This window comes from Amia ocellicauda, chromosome 1, assembly GCF_036373705.1.
Source record: "Amia ocellicauda isolate fAmiCal2 chromosome 1, fAmiCal2.hap1, whole genome shotgun sequence".
Lineage (NCBI taxonomy): Eukaryota > Metazoa > Chordata > Actinopteri > Amiiformes > Amiidae > Amia > Amia ocellicauda.
Window position 1 is genome coordinate 43,989,866 of NC_089850.1, and position 20,232 is coordinate 44,010,097.

Genomic DNA, 20,232 nt, shown 5'->3' on the forward strand with positions numbered 1-20,232 from the left:
TGTTTCCTGGTCAGCCATGTCCTATGTATCATGTCACCATTATAGCAAGACACTGAACTTTTTCCATATCAGAATAAAACATTTAACTTATTCATATAATTCAATAATTTCTGTTACATTAATAATCTGCAGTTGGGCAACTTACAGTAGGAACATTTTGTAAATATAATTAGCAATATTTCTGGCATAGTGTGTGAAAAACAATGTGTCTGTATTTCCAGTGCTGGCCATGTTTTGTTTTACTTTGATTGGGGGCATTAGTAACTACATCAGTAAAATCCCACAAATGCCATGATCTTTAACAATTAATCCCCAAGGCAATACATACATAGTTATTTATTTTTTATTTGAACCAACTACATAACCATAATTCCAAAAAAGAAAAACATTTGATAATTGTGGCTCATGTGGAGCATTAATGACCCCCAAGTCGTGGGGCAATAATGACCAGTCATCACAAGTTCTAGTAGGGAAAGAATACAATTGTACATCATTTAAGCATTGTTTGCTGTTTGTTTGTTATTTGCAGAAGCAAATTTGTGTGATATCATTGTTATTGTTTTGATGTTACAAGTAGGCCTAAATGTTTTTGTGTGATGTGATTGATGGTGGTCACTAATGCCCCTGGAGTCGGAGCATTAGTGATTTCTGAAAATTTGGAGATAATTAAACTCCAGGAAATATGACATGAATCACATTATCAACCCATAGTAATTATGTTATGGAAATATGTTATGTTTTTTTTTTTATTTAACATTTCAAAATGGTGGTCACATTTTTTTTTTTGTATGTGTTACTGAGAACTAAGAAAACGAAAAAAAAAAAAAAGATCATAATCCCATTTTTTTAAATGTAATGGAAGGTTCCGAAAAAGCATTACTCGGACTGACTTGTTATTGTGATTCAATTGTACTTGTAATCATTCAGCACATAATTCATAAACTGAGTCTGTTATCTTTGTAGAAACTAAGCAAGTTACATTCCGTGATGCTCGTGTGTAGAATGTCTCCTGTGAGGTCATACTGTATTTCTCAATATGGAATGTATCCTGTGACATAATACTGACTGTAATTTTCTATACTGAATGTATCTTGTGACGTAATACTGACTATTTTTATATGAAATGTATCTTGTGAGGTAGCCTAATACGGAGTGTATTTTTCAATATGGAATGAATCCTGTGACGTAATACGGAGTGTAATTTTCTATAATGAATGTATCTTGTGACGTAATACTTAATTTATTTTTCTAGGGGTACCATACCATTTTTTCGGTCCTTAAACTACGTCTGGATGGATTTTGTAAATATCTAAAAATGTCCGGGATTTGCCTTGCTCGTCCTTTTTCCAACACTGAACTACATTTTCTTTTTTTCTTTTTTGCATCATATCACTCTGATATAACACCTCCACCCCCTCTTTTTTGAAAGTCCTATTTTTTCTACATCTCATATTAATCCGAATAACAATTTTAAAAGCTCATAATCCGAATAACAGGTTTCAGGCTCTGTGGCTGCACTACATTCACCAGGATTCCTGACATCATGGTAAAACTACACGAATGAAGTCATCGTCGCGGTGTCTTGAGGGAATTGTAGTTATATGAAATGATACATCCATTATGGTCTGTAAATGTGTTTAAAATCTGATCTGTTCTAAAATGCATCCTGTTATGACCATATCTAATATGATATATGCATGTAAAACAGGCAATTGCCTATAGTTACAATTTTCTTATTTTTATTTTTTAACCTTTATTTAATCAGAAAAAGAACTCGCTGAGATTAAAAATCTCTTTTACAGGAGTGTCCTGGCCATATATATATTCATATATTAAAACCATTAGTCCTCCTAATAATACCTAATTTTAAAATCCGTGACACAACAAAATATAGCAATTTTCCAACAAAGTTAATTAATTATATAGGCTTGCCTTTTCGTCCTATATATAATAAACACATACCTATCTCTTGTCGCATCTGTATTACTTTTACCATTCTGGATTTTGGCTATTATGTAATTAAAACTTACAGAAAACGTTGATGCATTGTGCAACGCCAGTACATTTGCTCTTTACATGTTGAGGGTTTAATTGTTCTAGCAAGTTCTGCAGAAACTCCGTTGTGCTTTTCTGTTGGCCTGCAGCTATTTCCGTGTCGCCGCTGTGCTGTTGCTATGGTTTCAGCGCTGCCGCCCAGAAGCCCGCATTTGACAGAGCCGTGACGTCACGCATCCAGGCGGGGTTTCTCACAGAAAGTGCTGGAATAAACCTAATCACAACCTCTTGTGCCTTGTATCCTTCCGTTATAGGAAAAAGTGCTGCAGTGCTTTTCCGCATCCCTGCACCACGCAATGGAAATGTATATGTATTTCTACACAAAACGACTTATGCCCTCATAACATCAATATTACGCTTCCATGAAAAAGTTAAATGCTTTGATTTTGAATTACAATAATACAAATAGCAGGCAGCTATGTATGTGATTGTGAAATTTGTGCCAGCATATTCAAGCATATATGTTATCAAAATAATATCGGTTTCATTTGTAGCAGTATTACATAATCAAAATATACATATAAACAAATTGCTTTTAATTTGATTTTAAAGCATGAAAACGTTTAAAGCTTATAAAGTGAAGCCAGTAATGGCACATCATCATAATTCCTTTGGGGATGTATGATATCTATATCTTTTTTATAAATCCGACAGTAGATTTAGTTGTGTTTGATCATTTCAAAGCAAACACTTTGTACCCCAATAATTGCTCAAGGTGTAATATGTCAGGTCAAGATCTCCTCACCTGGGTTAAAGGTGCCTTGGTGGGTTCTTTGTTTAGCTGATACTATCATGGATAATACACTAAAATAAAATATATGAAGCTTATTGTTGTGCATCTCCCAGTCGGCCCCAGTGTTTTCACTCATCCTCAATATGCATGTAGCATCAGCTGCTATTCCAGGCTATTTCTTATATATGACATTTTAAACATGATTTTAAGATACATGGTCTTATTGACTGTATTAAAAATGTCTTAAGGATTCTTATAACTGAAATTGTCAAATGCCATGCACTTAACTGAACATTTTGAAAATACGCTGTACATCACCAATAAAATGTCAAATGACATAAATATTGTTTTCCCCTGGCATCAAAGAAGACAATGTGGAATTTGTTAGCTGAATTTTCTTTTAGGAAATTAAATATTTGATTAATGTGGATCTTAGAAATATAGTCTACTAATATATCAAATATATAGCAAAATGTATTATGATGATGATGATGATGGCTAGTAGTAGTAGTAGTATATAGTTACACAACAAAGCATTATTTTAGAAATAATATTCAGCACTTTCAGCTCTGTTGATAGAGATATGTATGACTACAACCCTATACATGTTAAAGAAAAATCATTATATACTTTTTTTTTTAAATTAAATTACAATGCTGAAATCTGGGGCTGTCATTTTCTACATTATTTTGAATAGTATGTTAATATCACTCACATCCACAATACAACTAGAATAACTGTATTACTCTATTATGAAAACCACTGTATTGCAAATAATTTATTCCAAAGGCTTTGCATACCAGGTCCATCAGGACTGTGTAGCTGTTATTGTGTTTTATGTATTAAAGCCATCTGTGCAAGTTACCTGCACCAGACTGTTTATGTACCAGCCCTTTCTATGGACCCTTTTCTTCAGAGCCTGGGAAGCGAACTGCGTGCGGATGGATACACCCGCATGTGCACAGGGTATAAAGATATCGCTCTTTTAAAAGGAAATCCCTTTCAATTTCTCAGCGTCAGAGAGCAAGGGGGTGCGGAGATTTTGGTCGCATTTATTTCAAGAAAAATAACAACAAGGAACTAGCAAAGGTAAGTTTTCAGAAAAACTGCACTTAACAAAGAGGCTGTGTGTAAGGGGCAGGTTTTAACCGTGTGTAGGACAGTGTAAATAGACGAGAGGTCGAGCCTGGGAGGACTGCCGCAGGTTAGGCTACTGATGCCGACGGCGCTTTCGTTTCTAATGCTAAGGCGATATCTCGACGTTTTTAGTGAAAGTGTGGCTTTTTCAGAGGCTTTGTGCGTCTTATCCCCCTTCTGAATCGCAGTATTGGTGCATAGATCTGTATCTGCGACACGGCACTGATAAACCCCACTCCCTGTCGACCCTGCATCTGGGCCTGTGGATAATCACTCGTGGTCCCTGCCGTTGCAGTGTGTAATACATCTGAGGGTTTATGCTTGAAACGCCGAGAGACGCCGTATTATCTGACCTTGGCTGCCGATGAAAGGGACAATTCATTGTACTGTATCGTATCGATGATGATGATGATGGTGGTATGGGTAAAATTGAATCTCGTTGACTCCCTTCGTTTCATTCATACGGAAGGGCTATTTTTTTTCTCTCCATCGGCATTGTTTATATCGAGATTTTATTTTTAAAACCATTCCCTTTCCACCCCCCATCGGTACAGTAGTTCACAGGTGAACATTAAAAGGTCCCCATAGGAATTAAGACGCGCTGGTATTGAAGGCTGTGTAGCGCTGGTTGTATCGCCGGGTTTCCCGTGTCCAGGTCGCTGGTCGGGTTTAACGGCTTGCCTGGCTAATCGCTACCCACGTGCTGTTCGTTAACGCTTTGTCGGTGTCGCCATATTGTTTCGGGCCGACGTCACTTCCGGCATGTTCGAATGGCAAGATGCGCTGAATGATTGTGCAAAAACGAGGAGAAACAAAATGGAGGGTTTTTATCCGCGTCTGCGGAAATTCACATTACAGCCTCAGTACAATAGTCTATACCACTAAGCAAACGTAGAGATCTAGTTTTAAGGTTTTAGTACTTTATCATCCCGGAAGTATTTCCAATATTGCTATAGTGCTTATTCCAGGAACGTGTGCCGTTATCTATAATATTACACAATAGTACTGTAACGAACAAGGCTTATGTACCGAGTTTTTATAGTAAACCTTATACTGCAGACAAACTGACTGCCGCAGTGTGGCTCATCTTTTTAACCCTTCGTCGAATAGATCAGGGTATCTGATTGCATTTCCAGTTACTTACGCTGGACTTAAATTGTTATACCAGATAATGATTCTTGACATTAAATGTTATTACAAAGCCAGATGTGATGGAACGTGTGTAGGCTAGATATTTCGTGTTAAATCGATACACGGAGAGCGGGCATGTCTCTTTGGGCATTGGGTTAACCTGAAATATCTATTTCATACTTTGTAACGGAGTTTAAGTGTGTGTGTAGCTCACTCGGGTGTTTTATTTTTTATACTCCCGTGTTTTCAGATGCCTGAAGAAATGCGCCAAGAAGAGGAGGCTGAGACCTTTGCCTTCCAGGCAGAGATCGCTCAGCTGATGTCTCTGATCATCAACACCTTCTACTCCAACAAGGAGATCTTCCTCAGGGAGCTGATCTCCAATGCTTCTGATGTGAGTTCCCCAGCTGTTGAATTATTTATTTGCAGTTATTTATCCATGGTATACTACAGTGTACTGTTCACTGGCTTTAAATGCATCTTAAATTAACATCTCGGTGAGGTGCATAGCCTTTTATCTCCATTCCAGTTTGATAGTGTTCAGCAAGTTAACCTAAATCCTCAAACCTTAAGGTTATTGCAAAACTATCTGGATTGTCAATACACTTTCCTTAATTTAATTGGGAAGCAATTTCTAATGCTTTAGTAGGTGTCAGATTCCCTTTGTTTTGGGATGTGGCTGTGGTTGACTGAACATGGTTCCACCAGTAGTGGGGCATCTAAAGTACAATGATTTGTGAAAGTGTATATCTGGATGGGCTAGCAAACCTAAGCTATTACTGAAAGTTTGTACCATAATCGCATTCATAGCTGTCTGGGTTTTCTCGTTTTTTGATAGTTTGGCTTGTTAATTCTTGCATTGATCCAAACCGGTCAAGACCATGGGTTTTCACTTTATGCTTTTAAAGGTACAATCTTGTTTTTATCCTGAATTTCTAGGCTCTGGACAAAATCAGATACGAAAGCTTGACTGACCCCACCAAACTGGACAGCGGGAAGGACCTGAAAATTGAAATCATCCCCAACAAGCATGAACGCACCCTGACACTCATCGACAGTGGTATTGGAATGACCAAGGCTGACCTGATCAACAACCTGGGAACCATTGCCAAGTCTGGAACCAAGGCTTTCATGGAGGCCCTGCAGGTATTTGTCTGAAAATCCTGTGTACTGATGGTTAAATGTTTGTAGTCTGTAGTGGACAGTATAGCTTTAGTTTGAATTTCTCTTCACATCAGCAGAATGTAGGTGGTGGTATTCTATGCTTCCACATACAGTACTGCCAGTGACCCATTGAAGTCCCCTAAGCTTAGTCTTGTTTCCCTCAGGCTGGTGCTGATATCTCTATGATTGGGCAATTTGGTGTGGGCTTCTACTCTGCCTATCTGGTTGCTGAGAAAGTTGTGGTCATCACCAAGCACAACGATGACGAGCAGTATGCCTGGGAGTCGTCTGCTGGTGGCTCCTTCACGGTCAAGGTTGACACTGGTATGTAAATGTTGAAGTTTGATGGGTGGTAGGGGATGCAGTGCAAGGTGGAGAAGCAGATTTCGTTCTACTGCTGAAAACCTCAGATCTATTCTGAGGTTAGTTTGCACACCTAGGCCAGGTCAAAGACTGAAAATGTCTCCTTCAGTAGGCAAATGTGGGTAACAGCTGGGGGTTAGTTAAATTTCTTTTGTAATAAGTCTTGTAAACTTGCATTTGTTTTCTCCAGGTGAACCCATTGGAAGAGGTACCAAAGTCATCCTGCACTTGAAAGATGATCAGACTGAATACATTGAGGACAAGAGAGTCAAGGAGGTTGTCAAGAAGCACTCTCAGTTCATTGGATACCCAATCACCCTCTTCGTAAGTATTAATAAATATAGCTGGCTTCTCACTTTGGCCTAGAATTCTTCTCCTCCAATAATACCATAGGCTTGATTTTCAGGAATGTGTTTTCAGCTTTCCCCGCATTATTTTTTTTTAAATTGCCCTAAATAGGTTGAAAAGGAACGGGAGAAGGAAATCAGTGATGATGAAGCAGAGGAGGAGAAGACTGAGAAGGAAGAGGAGAAGGCTGATGGTGAGGAGAAGCCCAAAATTGAGGATGTAGGCTCAGATGATGAAGAGGATTCCAAGGACAAGAAGAAGAAGAAGAAGATCAAGGAAAAGTACATTGACCAGGAGGAGCTGAACAAGACCAAGCCCATCTGGACACGGAATCCTGATGACATCACCACAGAAGAATACGGGGAGTTCTACAAGAGTCTCACCAATGACTGGGAGGACCACCTGGCTGTGAAGGTGAGGTTTAGTACAGCCCTCTTATGAGGAGATCTTTAATGGTATTACATTTTAAAATGGTGCCCCAACTAATTCCATTGACTATTTGGCTTTGAACTGCAACTGACACTGCTGCAGAATTGCCTTGTACAAACTGGGACCTTAAGCTGGCACTGTAATAAAGCCTTAATATGTAAGCCACAGCCCAGCAACAAGTTTAACAAACATTGAAGCCCATAATTGCTGGATAAAGGTCTGTATGCAATCCTGATACTAAAGCTTGATCAGACTACATCCTATTCAGTGTGAAACCATCCTCAACATCTGTTACAGGGAATTTGATGTGGCATCTTTCTTAATGTTACTCCTTTCTGTTAACAGCACTTCTCTGTGGAGGGACAGTTAGAATTCAGAGCCTTGCTCTTCATTCCCCGCCGTGCCCCCTTCGACCTCTTTGAGAACAAGAAGAAAAAGAACAACATCAAGCTGTATGTGAGGAGAGTTTTCATCATGGACAGCTGTGAGGAGCTCATCCCTGAATATCTGAGTAAGTACCTTATCCTTAGTTTTCCTTGTACTTGTTGGAATATAATCTTGAAAGGTACCCAGGAAACCAGAGGGTTCCCTAAAATGTTTCAGGCCTATCTGACCCACAATTATTTGTATAGTGCCCTTCACAGGGTAGCCACAGAGCTCTTGAGTGGTTAAATCTGCAACAAACATACAGTAAAATGTAAACCAACATTTAGTAAACCATTAGACATGGAATGGATCCTATTTGCACCTCAGTGTTTTGCATTACTTCAAATGTTAGCTTGAAATGTAACATTGTGTAGAATTTACATTCTTTAGTGTGAGCTAATTAAGAGTAACTGCAAATTATTCTGAAGATTATTTTAATTAATTTTAAGATTCTTGCATTATGAATGAGGAGAAATCTGGCTTCATAGCATGCTACAAAAATACTGGATTAAGTGATGTGCCCCCCCAAGTGTTCACGTTGCAGAACTTCAGAAGTTTATTTTTTGTATTTTTATAGACTTTGTCCGTGGTGTGGTGGATTCTGAAGATCTTCCCCTCAACATCTCCAGAGAGATGCTGCAACAGAGCAAAATCCTGAAGGTGATTCGCAAAAATATTGTGAAGAAATGCCTTGAGCTCTTCGGAGAGCTGGCAGAGGACAAGGAAAACTACAAGAAATTCTACGATGGCTTCTCCAAGAATCTCAAGGTAATTGTTTTTGGCTGCTTCAGCTGTGTGTGTATTGGCAGACCTTTTTATATACGATTCAGTTCCCATCACAAGGCTTTATAGTTGTATAGGTTTCACAGACCAGAGGTGAAGGCCTGTTCAGCAGAATTTACCTGGTTTGTAAGTGCTAAATGTATCAGTGTAGCCCCCCCTTTCATAGTAGTGCCATACAAATCCTGCTTTAGTTTTTTAAATGTAATTTTCTTTTCAGCTTGGAATCCATGAAGATTCTCAGAACCGCAAGAAGTTGTCTGAGCTGCTGCGCTACCACAGCTCCCAGTCTGGCGATGAGATGACCGCCCTGTCAGAGTACATCTCCCGCATGAAGGAGAACCAGAACTCAATCTACTACATCACTGGTAGGTCATTCTTTTCCTGGATTTGTTCAGTGTAATTCTGTGACTTCAGATTTGTCCATGGAGTGTATTGTGTATGTCACTGTATGCATTTTCTCTTGTTCCTATTAGGAGAGAGCAAGGACCAGGTTGCCAACTCTGCCTTTGTGGAGCGAGTACGAAAGCGTGGTTTTGAGGTCTTGTACATGACTGAGCCCATCGATGAGTACTGTGTCCAGCAGCTGAAGGAGTTTGATGGCAAGACTCTGGTCTCTGTCACAAAGGAGGGTCTAGAGCTGCCTGAGGATGAGGAGGAGAAGAAGAAAATGGAGGAGGACAAGACCAGGTTTGAGAACCTCTGCAAACTGATGAAGGAGATCTTGGACAAGAAAGTTGAAAAGGCATGCATCTTTAATTGGCTTCTCATCTCCCTTCTGTATTTCTGTTGGTCACATTTGGAATGACTCGTACACCTACTGATGTCATTTCACTTTCCTTATTTTGGTTGCACACAGGTGTCCTAGTTCACCCGAAAACACTTGCCACTTTAGGTGAGTCGGATTATCCGTGTAACATCGGGTTGTCTTCTGGGTTATAGGCGTTCTTATAACCCTAGTTTTGCCATTGCAAACTGCTGTAATGACAAACTTAGTGGCTGAACATAAGGTGCCTGGTTAAACTGCATAATTCTGCTAAAGAGAACTGCCATCTGCAATCCGTTGGTTGCATTAGTTTGCTCTGTGGTTGTTGCTGTTGAAGTGTACTTCCTTTGCCACTTGAAATGGACAATTGCCCGTGTTGCTTATTTTGCAAACTTCATATTCACTAAAGCTTGTAGCTTAGTTTGACGGTTTCCAGTGAAATGGTGTGCTCCTTTTTTGCAGGATGTTAGTTTTATTGCCTCCATTGACTGCCTTAAGTATTTTGTTAGTTGGTTATTTTGACCACTGGAAAGACTCACTCCCGTTTGCCATCTAGCTTTTAGTGGTTTGGCTCATGAGAGGCAGGATGTAAAGTGTTAGAATCGGCAAACTTACATGGCTATTTGCTTGTTTCCAGGTCACCGTATCCAACCGATTGGTCTCCTCTCCATGCTGCATTGTTACAAGCACCTACGGGTGGACTGCCAACATGGAGCGTATCATGAAAGCACAGGCTCTGAGGGACAACTCCACCATGGGCTATATGATGGCCAAGAAGCACCTGGAGATCAACCCAGACCACCCTATTGTGGAGACTCTGAGGCAGAAGGCTGATGTAGACAAGAACGACAAGGCTGTGAAGGACTTGGTCATCCTTCTCTTTGAGACCGCCCTTCTGTCATCTGGGTTTTCCCTTGACGATCCCCAGACCCACTCAAATCGCATCTACAGGATGATCAAGCTTGGCTTGGGTAAGGTGGCTTTTAATGGGTCTTTAAGTTAAGATGGGAGCCGATAACTTGGCTTTAAAGTAACATAACTGATTTCAGTTTGGGTGTTTTGCACTGATCTGGATTAAAAGGCATAACCAATTTACAAATCCACACTTTTCTTACAGGAATTGATGATGATGAAGTTCCTACAGAGGAGCCCGGCACTGTGCCAGTTCCAGATGAGATCCCACCTCTGGAGGGAGAGGAGGATGCATCCCGCATGGAGGAAGTGGATTAAACTTCAATGCCACAGTTTACCTCAATTCCAAATGTCTTTTAAGATTTAAGCTGTTTTTTTCTTTCCACGCCCCAGTTTGGAAACTAATTTGGCCAGTGTCCTTAAGGAGAATTGATACAGTAAAGGTTAGCGGCCTAGTGTTGCCTTCTGATCATGCCTTGTTCTCAAATTGTAGAAATATGGCTTTTTACAAGGTGTCTAGTTAGCAGCTGGCAGCGCATGGTGTTCAAAAGTACCCTGTTGCACTGTTTTGTTTTTTGTTAAAGAATTAAGGGACTGGTAATTGTACACTTATGAATGTGGGGCATGAGGTTGCTATTCCCTTCCATTCCTGAAGAGATTGGATAAGGGGTTCGTCTGTGCAACTTGAACTTTGTATGAGGAGGAACCCTTCAGGTCTCTGTCTGATTTCTCATGTTCAGTCTTTGTCCTTTATTTTGCAAAATAAAACGTTTAAATGTCTATCTTGTGTAAAGGAGATTTTTATAACTACTCTGCTGCTTTTACAATTGCATGTATTTGTCCTGGTGGGAGTAAAGTTGAAGGAATTATAGTGTAATGCTCCAGTCTTGTCTTTAATACCTGTTCTACCATCTGATCTATAAGTTTCCTATACATTTTTTTTTTTTTTAATATTTTTAAACCTTTCCACATTAAGCAGTCTGAACCAATAATGGCTGATTTTAATCTAGGCTTTCAAAAGATTTCCAAATGGAAAAGGTCCTTTTATAAGCCTAAAATGTTCAATATTCTTACTTGCAACCTCGTTAATGATAAATCCAATTGGAGTTCACATTTTATTTAAATGTGAAGACCATCTTGCAATTTCATAGTCTCCAGTGTGTGGCAGTGTGTACCAGTTTAAGTTGAGCTCTTTTGCAGCTGTGTTGAACACTGAAAGTAGTAAGTTGTTTTGCAGTGTGAGATCATATACATTTTAAATGTTGCTTAATTTTGGGATTTCTTGAGTCCATGCTCTGTTCTACATCATGGACTTAAAATATTCTTTATACGGGTCATGTACTGCAAATCAAACTTCATTGCACACCAAGGGAGGTTGTTAACCTCTTCTAGACTGACTTGCATCTTACATTTATAAAATGCAATCATAGATCAGTGTAAATCTGTGGTTCACAATTAAGGCCTAGACTAGTAATACCATTTTTGGTTATTCAGAATGGTGGGGAAGTACAAATCATTGAAGAATTAAGGACTACAGAAGACCTACATAAATTAAGCCATGTGCGTTTAGAGTTTCATATTGCATAACCTACTCATTTAAAGAGCAGCAATGGCTCATCATATTGATATTTGTAGAGATCCTGGGATTCCCAGTCCTGCAACATGCTGACTCAACCTAAAGTGGGCTGACCGTCAGCAATGTTGAGTGGGTGTCCTACGCTGCGAATCACAACACACTGGTCTTTACAGCAATGTGTTGCTTCAAGAGGGGAATTCAGTTTGTGTGGCTTTCCTCCTGGCAAAGTAATGCACTGAATAAGAACCTCTGCTGTCTCTGGTCCAGGCACGTCTTTCTACTTGTTAGATGAAGTCCTGACACAATCAGAAGGACAGTATCATGAGTTTTTAGTGACTTTTTTTTACTTGCGTTTGTGTGGGGAAGCTATGTAAATTTTTAGGAATGGCATTTTAATTTGTGAAGACATTTTTCTTTCTAACTGGGAAAATTGTTATCCAGCTGAGATAACTTCCCCAGTTAGAAAGAAAAATGTATCTTCACAACTTAAAATTTGTAGGAGTAGGAACTGTGATGTATGTCTGACTTGTAGTAGAAATGCTAAATTGCCTCAACTTCAAAAAGGTAAACTTGTCAACCATGTGGTTCCTAGCAGTTCAGTCATGAAACCGGGGACAGCCCCAAGCACACACAGACGTCTCTCCATCCGTCCGCCACCAACTGGTACACACACAAACCCATGTCTACTCTCACTTTTAATCATTTACATTTGAAGCCCAGTACTACATAAAAATTAGACCATTCCCATGTTACATGAATTTCCACGGCAATGCATGTAATGCATGACGAGCAGTTTCCGAACCAGGGATTAAAGGTGTACAATGTCAGTTGAAGGTCAGCCATGTGATTGCTCTGGGGGGCCAAATTCTCTTGTCTTTTTGTACCATAGACCCCAGTTTTCATCTACTTAGTTGATCCAATTATTAAGACTGTTCAACATTTCATATATAAAAAAATAAACAACTGGATATGTATCCATTAAGGTCCAGTTGGACTCCCCTGCAATAAAGCCATCAGGTACTTAACACTACACTTCTGTACTTAATACTTTTCCATACCTGATAAAGAATTAAAATATAATGTAGATGGGTGAAGTAACTAGTTGAAAGGTTCTGTAGCAAGATGCATAATCGGTCTTAGAGTTCCAACCCTTTAGCAGAATCACATTTTAACTTTGAAATACTTTATCATTAAGTGATAAGATACTCTAAAGGGATTAAAGGTCAATGTCTATTGGGTCTAATGGCACCAATAATAATCATGTGTGGACTTCCTCCACATGACTGAATATGTTTTGCTAGAAGACTGTGGAATCATTGAGTATTATTTAGAATTTCTTTGAGATCTGTAATTGTGATGGAAAACATATAGGCCTGCATGTTTAATGGGCAGTGTTTTTATTAAGAATACAGAAACCTGCAGTTGCTGCACGTAACACTGCCTAATAATGCTTAAGAGGGTGTAGTAGCACAGTATATAACTCTGAAATGTACATTATTTTTCCATTTTTGGTAACCTTAACTGTTTCTTTTAACCTCTGGCAGTTTACCACTTACCTCTGTACCATTTCAAGTAATTAACTGGACTTGAACTGCTTAAATTTCAATAAAAACTGGAAAAATGGGGGTGTTTTAAAACTTTTGAACGGTACTGTATGCATATCTGTGTGAGCAAAAAGTACTTTACAACTGTTTGGTTTTAATTCTGTGCATGATAACCAATAATAAAAGGAGAACCGAGTAATCTTTTTTCCTGCTAACATGGGTGTTAAGGTGTAATGTTTAGGGTCATGTTTCTATGTACTTCTTATAAGTCACATGATATGTAGTAAAAAAAAAAAAAAAAAGATAAAATTTTTTTTGCAAAGCAGACACTTAAACACAGCACATAATGAGTAAGTCTGTTATCCTTAATGACTGAAAAATACAGCCATGCATGCGACTTAAAAGAAATTAGGTTTATGTGGGCGTCATAGCTAACACCCCCTCGTAAGCTCTCACAATTTAGTCATAACGATAAACAGCCCGTACTCAATAGACAGTGAAGCAGACTACAACTGGGTGTTGTATCAGACTTGGTACGATCCAGTTTTCAATAAACAGAACAGGCATTAATCTATTCAAAAAATAAAATAAAATAAAAGATGAGTGCATTGGTATCTGGAGTACATATTTTTTTAACTCATTTCATATTTATATATTCTGCTTTTTTCAGATGTGAATACTGAAGCTATGAATAAATGTAAATGAGCTGTCCTGTTTCACAGTTTACTCCATATTTAACCACTATAAATTACGCTGCACATAGATGCAAGCCATGCTGACTGAAGCCACACATTACAGCATCCCCACTCCTAGCTGATCTCAGTGTTAGGTCATTGTTAACTGTGCCTGCTCTGTTTGTAATTGCATGTAAACAGTGATGTTAATGTAGCCACATTCCTCCTCTTATTTGAACTAGCCCTAAATAGAAGCATGCCCTGTATTTTGTACTTGCTCTTAGTGGGAGGGCGAGAGGGCTTTGAATCTGTATAGACACAGTGGCAAAGACACAGACCTGCAATGCACACAGATGACCAGCTGAGGGCAACCCTTCAGTATCTGTCTATTTCCAACATTATACTGTAATGTATTAAGCATTTGTATGCATATAAATAAGGAACTGCATAGCAAAATATTGATTGAAGGAAATCTATATTTTCTGTAAAATGAGCACAATATCAACAGTGATTCTGTCAGTCAGGGTCACAGGAGATTAGCACTGACTGCAAGTGGCTTCCACAGATGGGTTTTGAGGCTGTATAAGAAGGTTGTATACAGTGGCCCTGAAGTGCAAAGTGCTGAAAAATACATTCAAGATGTGGGCCAGTGTTACAGAGCATTTAATAGTGGCAGCCTGTGAAATACAGTCTAAAATGTGTACCATGTTTTATTTTATAATTTATTATTCTTTGTTGTAGTTGTAAAGTTGCTTGAAATGGACATTCCATGAAAAAAAAATTGTTACTGGTTAATTTCAAAACACTCTTGGATGAAAATATATATATATATATATATATATATATATATATATATATTTATTATTATTATTATTATTTTGTTAGACAGCTTTTTTTCTACTATAGAAACAAAAGCCTTTTGAGGAAACAGTCATCTGGGTGTTTTACATATTAAGGGTACTCAACTTGAAATGTTACAGATGGTAAAAAGGAAAAAAAGGCAGACATAATCTGATGAGAGTGTATTTCTTTCCTTTTTCAAAGTATATCAGATCTGATGGTCATTAGGGATTCATCAAATTCATCAAGTATGAATGAGACTCAGAACGATATGTCAAATCAAAATCTTTCAGCAGCTGCTCATGCTTTTAAAATATTATTAATCTGTAATACTATGTGGAATCCCTTTGGTTTTCAAAGTTTTAGTTGACTTCATTAACACCTTCATGTTACATTTCATGGTTAAAAGAAAGCTCATCTAATTTAGGAGAAATGCATCAGGGTTAACACCGTGGGAGAGTGGTAAGGGGTCAAGTCTGTTTATATCCTCTGCTACGTGCTGATCTCACTTCACAAAGGGAACCAGTTTTTATAACATGAATTGAAAGGTTTCATCTCAGAGCTAAAATTTAAGGTCAGCCCCACAGTTTAACCCAAACACATTTTCAGTATATCTGCTAACCTGCCAGCCACCTGTCTGTTACGGGGAGTGCAAGTGGCCTTTTCAGTCTGACCTGCCTTCGGTTTCAGCATGTGATTTCCTGTGGAAAATTGTGTCTTTTCTGCAGCTTTATTACCTCTCTCAACTGATGGGACTTTAACCTTCTCGCCCACGGTAAGTCACAACGAAAGCGTGGTAGGGAAGTCGAGCCAAGAGTGTGTGGTAAACCCAGTTTTGTCAAAGCTCCTTTTACCTGCAAGGAAACAGAGTAAATTACAGTGTAGTTGTATCATGATTCATCACAGGCCTGGCGTTATCAGCAGCTGATAAGTAGTAAATGCTGTGCTATACCTACAGAGAACAAATACTGATAGAGAAAAAAAAGCATGAAGAAATTAAACTTTTATATACAATGTAAATTGATAATATACTTTGGTGTAGCATTAAAAAGGACTGAATTGAACATACAATAAAGAATATATATTTCATTGTCATTTTAGAGGAATGCTTACTTTTGTTGCCTGGCAGGTCATATGCAGTTGGCCAATTAGAGTCCTTTCATAGAGCCCAATGGAAAAGAGTTGTTATTTTCCCTATTGCTGCCTGTTTATGATGATGGATGGATGTGGAAAGGTATAACGTAATGTGCTTCTGGAAGTCTGTGATCTAGTGCCTTCATTAGTCTGGCCTTCAGAGTATGGGTAACCTCTGTGAACGCACCAGAGAGGCCTATGGCTCCAAAAGCCTCCGATGATCAGTAATACACACTCAATGTGCTACACTCAGACAGGCAAGGAGAAAACTGAAAGATTAAAAAGGCATATAAGGAAAAACATAGTTTCTGTTTTCACTGGTAAAAGAAATAATGTAAAAAGTCAAATTTTTAATCCTAACCTAACAAGTTTCAGTACAATTTTGTAATTTCAGAGAAAGTACTTATGAAAAAGAAGTACAATATCAGTATACTTTAATAATATGAGTAATAATCATGTGAGACAGAACAGTTTACATACATGTGTATGTATACAAAGACAGTGAAATATGGAGGAAAACCACAGTCACTGTAAATGCAAATTCATTATATTTTATGCACCTGGTTACATATGTTGTCAATGTTATTGGCAGCAGCGAGAGAAACCAATCAAAAACGTTAATCGAGTAGGTTCCTTTTAAAGGTCAATGTATGGGTCATACAAGTTTTCTGTGCCTAATGAACACAATGACCTTTTTCTGCCAATTAATCTAATGTACGCAAACTATTAATGTATATATAATATCACTAAGCGTTCATCTGAGCTCTAGTCACATTGAAACCCCATCTTATGAAGAATTCTCAGAAGTGCAAGGCATCAGTAAACCGCTGACTTATGGCATAATGGGCTCAGTAACTCCTTGTTCTTATTACTGAAAAGAGGATTGGAAAAAGTGACATGAGGCCACTGCTGCCGGTTTGAAGAACGCAGAATTAAGTTGGGGGGAAGTTTTTGTAATTATAATTCAACCACGCAATTTGTCTGTATTAGAAACATATCTAAAACCTCAAATTAAGCCAGTCCCAGTGTATTAGAGGTTATTGGTGTTAGTCTTGTAAAAAATGTTTTAGCAAAGCCAAAATCCACATCATACATCCCTCAGGCTTACTTGCCTTACTGTGTAATTTTTGCTCTACCTGTATTGATAGATGTTACGTAGATGTTCAGATATTACAATCAGAAATTAAATTAAATAGTAAGGGAAAACTAGTGCATGAGAAAAATCTTGAGGTGAAATTTATTAACATCAACAATACATATTACAGGCTATCTATGTGTCTGTAAGCAAAATGAAAATATGTTTCATAAATGTGCAAATAATTTAAAATTATGTATTCAGCATCTATATTAAGAACTTTTTACTTACTGTAAAATACAATTCATGTATGCATAAAATACCATAGCATTTCCCGCTTCTAGGGCAGGATTAGAACAAGTTTCTATTTTAAATTAATAAAGAAAAAAAGGCAGAGGATGATGTTAATTTCTTAGGTGGTTCTCCTCTTCTGTCTCATAAAAAGCAAAAGGACACCAATCTTGAGAGCTGCCTTATGTCTTGTTTTACACAATTCCGCATCTCGGATTGACTTTTCTAATGAAAACGAAACAACAATAAGCATTTGGACATTCATATTTAAAAAGCCATGATGAGTTTACGGAGCCCCTGCAAAAGAAATGAGACAACAGGAATCTGAAACTTAATGTCCTTAAATAAATTAATTAACCCTTCAAGACCTTTACCTTTGCATAGTTGAGGCACGTATTGAATTAGCTAGGTGGTCTCATATCAGTTTAGATTTTGCAATAAACAAGCACAGGAAGTTTAATTGTTTGAAGAGAGAAGTTGCCCATTCAAACTTCCCTTTTTCTGTCCTCAGAAAGTTAAACGAACTGCTGAAGGTGCATTTACTTTAAGCAGATAGATTCTAACACACTGTCTGCTCAGACCACTTGGCCTAGATTAACAATCCTCTAAATACTGAACTGTGCAGCTGCATCTGCTAGGAAATAGTTTTGTGGTAAATGCTGTGTAGGTGGAAACAATTCTGTAAAAAAAAAAAAAGAACATTAAAAGCATAACAAAGCTGATTTTGATTTGTATTTTACTATTTTCAGAGTTGGGGATTGCCCTATTGTTTATGAGAGCTGCAGAGTGAATGCATTCAGTACAACATGCTTTACTAAAATATGTTTTACATATAATAAAAATATGATGCAACATATTTAAGCACCTGACTGTGCAAAGCCTCTAATTTTCTCTTCTTAAAATATTTATCATATATTATTAATCTATAGGCAAGATTCTTGTCAATAAAGACATTGATCCTAATATCTGACTCCATATTCTTCACATTATTGGTAAAATCAGTTGATTTGTAATTGCAATAAGTTTATTCTGCACCTCAATCTGAGCGCAACCACTTATTTCAATGCTTTTCACTCTAAATAGATGTGAACAACAAACATAGAAACATACACATACATACGATGCAAAACCTTTGTTGAATTTGATAGAGAGTACACTGGCATTCAGTGGCACAATCTTGCAGGTTTAGATAAGTTTAATTATAGCATCTATATCAAGAGACATTTCAGACTTGTGTGTTATTTTTTTCTTGTTAAAGAAATTATACCTAGTTCTCATTCCAGACCATGTTCTTTAGTCTAAATGTTTTCTGAACTAGAAAGAATGTAAAAACCTTTTTACTGTGTTACTCCCCCTGTATCGTGCATTCTGGAGGGAAGAGCACTGAGGTGTAAAGCAGCAGACATTCTGCACCTGCACACTTCACAAGAGCTTGACATTTGTGGTGTGCACTGATCATGAAGTTAACATATTAACATTTGCATAATACCACACCAGAAACCTTGGGGCATATAACCTTATGTAAACTGCATGCTCCTATTTGGTCAAACAAAACAATCAACATGTAGATTTTACCTAATGCTTTGTTTGTAACATTTGAACATTTAACTGTAAGAAACCTGTAGAGTGCTTGTTAAACACATGGAAGTGACGCACTGTGTTTAGGGGATGGGGACAATAATTGTCAACATTTGTCTCACACCTTTTGCTAAAAGCTGGCCCTACAAAAGTGTGTAATTTGCTCCAAAATATGAAGTGTCATTTATTTAAGAAATTGCCTGCTGAATATGTTGAATATGTACTTCACTTACATTATATGTATGTATGTATGTATGTATGTATGTATATATATATATATATATTAGGGCTGTCAATCGATTAAAATATTGAATCGCGATTAATTGCATGATTGTCATGAGTTAACTCGTGATTAATCGCAATTTAATCGCACATTTGTATCTGTTCTAAATGTACCTTAAATTAATACTTTTCAAGTTTTTAACACTCTAATCAACATGGGCATGGACAAATATGGATGCTTTATGCAAATCTGTTATTATTAGTGAAACCATACTCAACATAGAGCATGAAGACTAGACATGTTTCAAAGGTCATAGATGTTGTTCAAAGAACTTGTTCATGTCTACGGAAGCATATTGCTGCCACACGAGAAAAAAAAAAAAAAAATATATATATATATATATATATATATATATATATATATATATATATATATATATATATATATAACGTTATTACGTGATAGGGAATTGTCACATAATAACAGACTGAACTAGGATACCGGAGACAAAACAATGATGTCAGACGTTAGAGATTGTATACGAAATTACTTTAGGTTGGGATTTAGCCCCCGGGAAATGTTACAGTATTTGGCTCATGTACATCATGTCATAATAAACATTAGGACACTCAGGTGTATCCGAAACAACGATTATTTTGCAAAATGTTTATCTTAAATTAAGCAACACGTACATTTATTTTGCAAAGGTTGACATTTTAATTTAAGTTTTTCAACAAAGCTGTTTTATAAACGAAATCCCATAATACTGCAATTTCACTATGGTAAAATACTGATTATACTAGACATTTCAAGGAATGGAGGTCATATATTCAGAAAATACACATATTAAGTTCAGCATGTGCATAGCCATGTTTTGTGCGTGTGTCCATGTATGTTTGTTTTACTCAAGATATAATGTGTGAATGTTACAAATTAGCTTGGGGATTCATATATACTGCGTGTATGTATGTTTCCACCCAGGCTAAAACGATAGTCTGACGATATACATACTGTGCATTTGTTCAGGATAATTCATTTTGAGTAGTTTCTATT

General features: G+C 37.6%; 1 protein-coding gene across 1 annotated transcript; it reads left to right on the forward strand.

The window, feature by feature from the left end:
• The first annotated feature begins 3,751 nt into the window (after positions 1–3,751).
• On the forward strand, positions 3,752–11,024 carry hsp90ab1 (heat shock protein 90, alpha (cytosolic), class B member 1). Its single transcript, XM_066705977.1, has 12 exons — positions 3,752–3,877; positions 5,307–5,450; positions 5,996–6,202; positions 6,385–6,544; positions 6,774–6,907; positions 7,043–7,345; positions 7,706–7,871; positions 8,364–8,554; positions 8,787–8,934; positions 9,043–9,311; positions 9,970–10,303; positions 10,450–11,024. The coding sequence occupies exons 2-12, from the start codon at positions 5,307–5,309 to the stop codon at positions 10,560–10,562; spliced, it is 2,169 nt and encodes a 722-aa protein (XP_066562074.1). The 5' UTR covers positions 3,752–3,877; the 3' UTR covers positions 10,563–11,024.
• The last annotated feature ends 9,208 nt before the right edge of the window (positions 11,025–20,232 follow it).